Source organism: Triticum urartu, chromosome 5 (assembly GCF_003073215.2).
Source record: "Triticum urartu cultivar G1812 chromosome 5, Tu2.1, whole genome shotgun sequence".
Classification (NCBI taxonomy): Eukaryota; Viridiplantae; Streptophyta; class Magnoliopsida; order Poales; family Poaceae; genus Triticum; species Triticum urartu.
Window position 1 is genome coordinate 630745177 of NC_053026.1, and position 4384 is coordinate 630749560.

The 4384-nt window shown below is 41.9% G+C and overlaps 1 protein-coding gene across 1 annotated transcript; it reads right to left on the reverse strand.

The window, feature by feature from the left end:
- Window positions 1–627: 627 nt before the first annotated feature.
- LOC125507575 (cold-regulated protein 27-like) lies at window positions 628–2153 on the reverse strand. The gene is made up of 6 exons (XM_048672118.1): window positions 2025–2153; window positions 1880–1932; window positions 1609–1663; window positions 1450–1535; window positions 1038–1368; window positions 628–744 (listed from the first exon to the last, which is right to left on the reverse strand). Exons 1-6 carry the CDS (start codon window positions 2151–2153, stop codon window positions 628–630), a joined length of 771 nt encoding a protein of 256 aa, XP_048528075.1.
- Between the last annotated feature and the right edge of the window lie 2231 nt (window positions 2154–4384).

Genomic DNA, 4384 nt, shown 5'->3' on the forward strand with positions numbered 1-4384 from the left:
TATGCCACCTCATTACCCAATAAGCTTTAGAAATTAATTGCATGCATGCATCAATGCATGTGTCCTTCATGCTCGTTATCTTCTCTCATAAACTTCTGCGGGCTTTTTTCTCAAACTCCCTAACGCTAACTGAGTGCAAATAGGATATGATCAAACATATTTATTATATTACCATTTCAAATATTCATGTTCATACAATCCAAGCTCATGAAAATATATATATCGCAGCCAATTCAGGCGGCAATGAGCGGGGTGTCATGTAGTTATCTCTATGAGCAGCACCTCCGTGAGAGTGAGCAAACATAAAGGTTGACACCCAAAAAAAGAAGAAATATTACTAATTTACTATCGACTGCTATGCTAATAAGTAGTGAGTGACCTATTGATCCTCATTATGGGGCACTAGAGTGGAATACAATCGTGCAAAAGAGAGATACATAACCAGAGTCTAATTTGTTAAATCGTGAACACTTGACTCCTCCAGTGCTCACTGGTTGCACATGTTCCGAGAAATACTCTTCCATGCTTTACTTCAGAGCATCATCGCTCCCAAATTCCAACAGGTCTTGAGGTAGCAAACAGGCTCTTTGGGTGTGTTGCTTTTCTCAACGCTTGCAACAAACTATGTTAACTAATCCTGTAAATTCGCTTAATCATTCGGGCGCGGTACGTGCTTAATTTCCTTGATTCTGCGTCAACTTGTGCCTCGTCGTCAGCAAAGTTCCGATCATAGATCTCAGCAGAGAGAAACATGGCATCCGAAATTTAGTTCACCACACGATGCTGCTTGAGAACATATATGGTTACTACCAGAACTCGACAGCGTCCATAACCATCTGTTATCAGCTTAGGGATAACATGGGTAAAATCAAATAGAAAAGAACCATACAATATCTTGTTGCTTAAGCACAAGTGACATTTTTCTACGTTGACGCTTCTTCCATAAAATCAGCTAATGCTACAAAAACATATGTGTGTCAGAGTGTATGATGATGAACCAAACGCTAGATGAGGTAACTGAGCTAGTTACCTGCTTGTTCATCGAGAAGGTCTTCTCCCTTGCAAGCTCCCAATTCCCTTCCATGGCACAACGGGGTGCTCCCAGGGATAGTACGGATACCCGATTCCCGATCACTTACTGAAGTTTCTGCCCTATCACCGCCTGCACTGCTGCTGCAGCCACCGGCCGGTATGAAATGCTGAATCCAGGGGCTTTCAGGCAGGCGCTGTTCGGGCCGGACTTGAGCACAAGCATTGGTCCTCCTCTTAAACTCGACTTTCCTCCACACTCCACCTTGGAGAACCTTGAACCCATTGGTACCCGAATCTTTGTTTTTGGCAGCGTGCGCGTGGTTGTGGAGTTGATCATTTTTTAGAGGAGAAGGGCTAGAAGGCCCTGGCTCCACCTCATTGCTCGATGGAAGCAAGTGTTTGTAGAGTTGATCACGGACGAAAGAAGCTTCCAAGGACCTTATATAAGTCCCGTGCCTCTCATCCGTCCAGCCCGCCGACATCAAGTCTGTAATCTGGTTACCCTGTGAAAGAAAGAACGATCAAACACCACGGAGCTGCATATCGTAGCAATGGAAACACGGAACTAGTTGTTACCTGGGCAATGCCGATGGCCGCCTTGACCGATGAAGGAACCGATGAAGGAATGGATCTGGGATTCGGCCGGGAGTGGGATAGAAATAGTAGCAGGGCAACGGATGGGAGCAGGGAGAGGATGAATGAATGAGCCGCACACACGTATGTGATGCTATTTCTGCAGGTATTATGGGAGGGGAGTGAGGGCAAAAGCGGCCGCCAATCTAAGTGTCTGGGCTTTTTCCGGCGTCGCGGGGAAATATCTCGCGGGCGGGCGGGCGGGCGCGTGCACGGATATTTCGTTGGCGCGATCGATGGAGTGTCCCGGCCAGGTACGCGATCGTCCTAAAAATCCAAAAAGATTAATGAAAACATTCACTAATCACGAACGAATTCCATTAAGCATGCGGGACGTCCTTTTTTCTTGTTTTATTTACGAGAGGTACTCCAAGCTGGTGGGCTGGAGTGGACAGCACGGCGGCGACGAGCGCGGCGTTGCTGGATGGCATGTCATGGCGACCTGTTTGCTTGCTGGTGGACGAGCGCAGCAGGGCGACGGCCGCCATGCCCGCGCAGTTGGTTGCTGAGCGGGGAGAGGCGGTCAGTGATGCCGGCGAGCAGCGTGACGGTGTCGCCGATCGAGGCGTCGATCGGTCGTCCCGCCCAACCCGAGGAAGTCGAAGCCACTGAGATGGCCAAATTTTCTGCCGCTCGCCACCGGCGTGTGCCTCTGCCATTCATTCTACGTGGAGGGACCTGTGTGCGCGGAAGCCGTTGGAAGGGCCACCCCGTCGTCGCCGCCATTGGGGGTAAGGTTTGACGTGCACTCTGAAATGAGAAAACGTACGTCTACGGCTCAAGATCAAGGACGTCATGATGACATTAGAAAAATCGCGCATTTTAAAAATATGTCCGTGTCAGACTTAGAAATGTTTATACAATGTGAGGAAAGTGTTTTGGCAATTTTAAAATATTTTGCACCATTCAAATAAATAAATATTCATGACATTTTAAAAAATGCTCAAACATTTCAAATGTATGACTTTTAAAACAAATAATGGCAAAAATTTCAGACAATTTACAAAGATTTTGATTTTTAATAATATGCAAGAATAAGCATCAAGTAGTAGATTTTTCATAAAAATAGTTTTCTAAGAAGGAATGAATTAGTGACATTGGTCATAGAAATTGAAAAACAAACACGCAAGACTAATTATCTTGTAAAAAGCAATGCATGGATCATTGAAATTGAATAAAAAAACATAGAGAAAGGTGGTGGTAGTAGACGGATGATTTCTGGAGAAGAAATTTCTTGAGGCAACCTGTTGCATAGAAGGTTTTCTAGATAAAGAAGAATTTTAGGTAGCCTACTAGCCTTCCCGAAGAAAGAAAAAAAAAGCAAAATAACACATGGACAGAAGGCTTTGTAGAGAAGAGAGAATCTAAGGCAGACTACTACCCTTTCTGAAGAAAGAAACAAAAACAAAAGGATAGACCTAAGCACTTGCCCCTTTGTAATCACAAAACAGAAGACCACCATATACTTGGGCTTAGTATGAAACATAACCGAAACATACCCGATACCTTGTAAGACATAAGACAAAATAAAAATAAATAGGTAAAGAAAAAAAAAACAAAGCTTTCTAAGGTAGAATGAATTAGTGATATCGGTATTATCCTTTATAAGAAGAAAGAAAATGAAACAAAAACTAAAACAAAATCAAAGTAATAAAGTTTTCTAAGAGAGAATGAATTAGTGCCATTGCTATCACTCTCACAAAACTTTACAATGAAATTGCACTTTTTACAACACGCAAAGAATAAGTGTATAATATTGCAGTTTTCACACTCCAATATAATTTACACACATATTGTATAGTAATTGTGTGTGCATGTACACAAGAAAAAATGATGTTTTCCTGAGAAAAATGAATTACTGACATTGGTATTATCCTTTAAGAAAAAAAGCGATTATTTTAAACAAATAATGACAAAATTTTCAGACAATAAATTGTCATTTTGTATAATATGCAAAAATAAGCATATAATAGTGGAATTTTTGTAAGAAACGTTTTCTAAGAAGGAATGAATTAGTGGCAATGGTATAATCTTTAAAGAATCTGGAATATTATAAGACCATGGTATATTCTGTGTGATCGTTCTTTCCTGGCAAATTTTAGCATGGTCCCTCTTACCTTCCCTTTTCAGGTGAGAGGTAAGAGTACATAATAGATCTGAACCATTGATTTGATTAGCTAGTGGTTTGATTAACTCTTATCTTCTTACCTCTCATGTGAAAAGAGGGGGTAAGAGGGAACACGTTAAAATTACTCTCCCTCCTTAGGAAACTTCATTTTCTTCTTTAGAAATGAGATTCCGCTGGTGAAAGGAGCAGAGCAGTTCATGATAATTCTTATGTTGTGGCGAACATGAACATTTGGTTGACATTGCAAGTAACAGTTGCCAGAATACAACAACGACAACAACAGAAAGCATAGAAGTGGAACAATATTACTATCTACTATACCATGGTAGTAAGTAGTGAGTGGCCTATAGATCGTCATTATGGGGCACTAGAGTGGAACACAATAGGCGGAAACTTCAAAACAGTGAGACACATAACCAGAATCTAATCTGTTAAATCGACAACGTTTAGCTCTTGCACTGCTCACTGGTTGCACGTTTGCCAGAACAATACTGCTGGATGCTTTACTTCAGAGCATCCTTCCTTCCATGTTCCAACCGATTTTGACGTACTAAACAGTCTCTTTGGAGTTTGGATGTGTTGCTTTTCTCA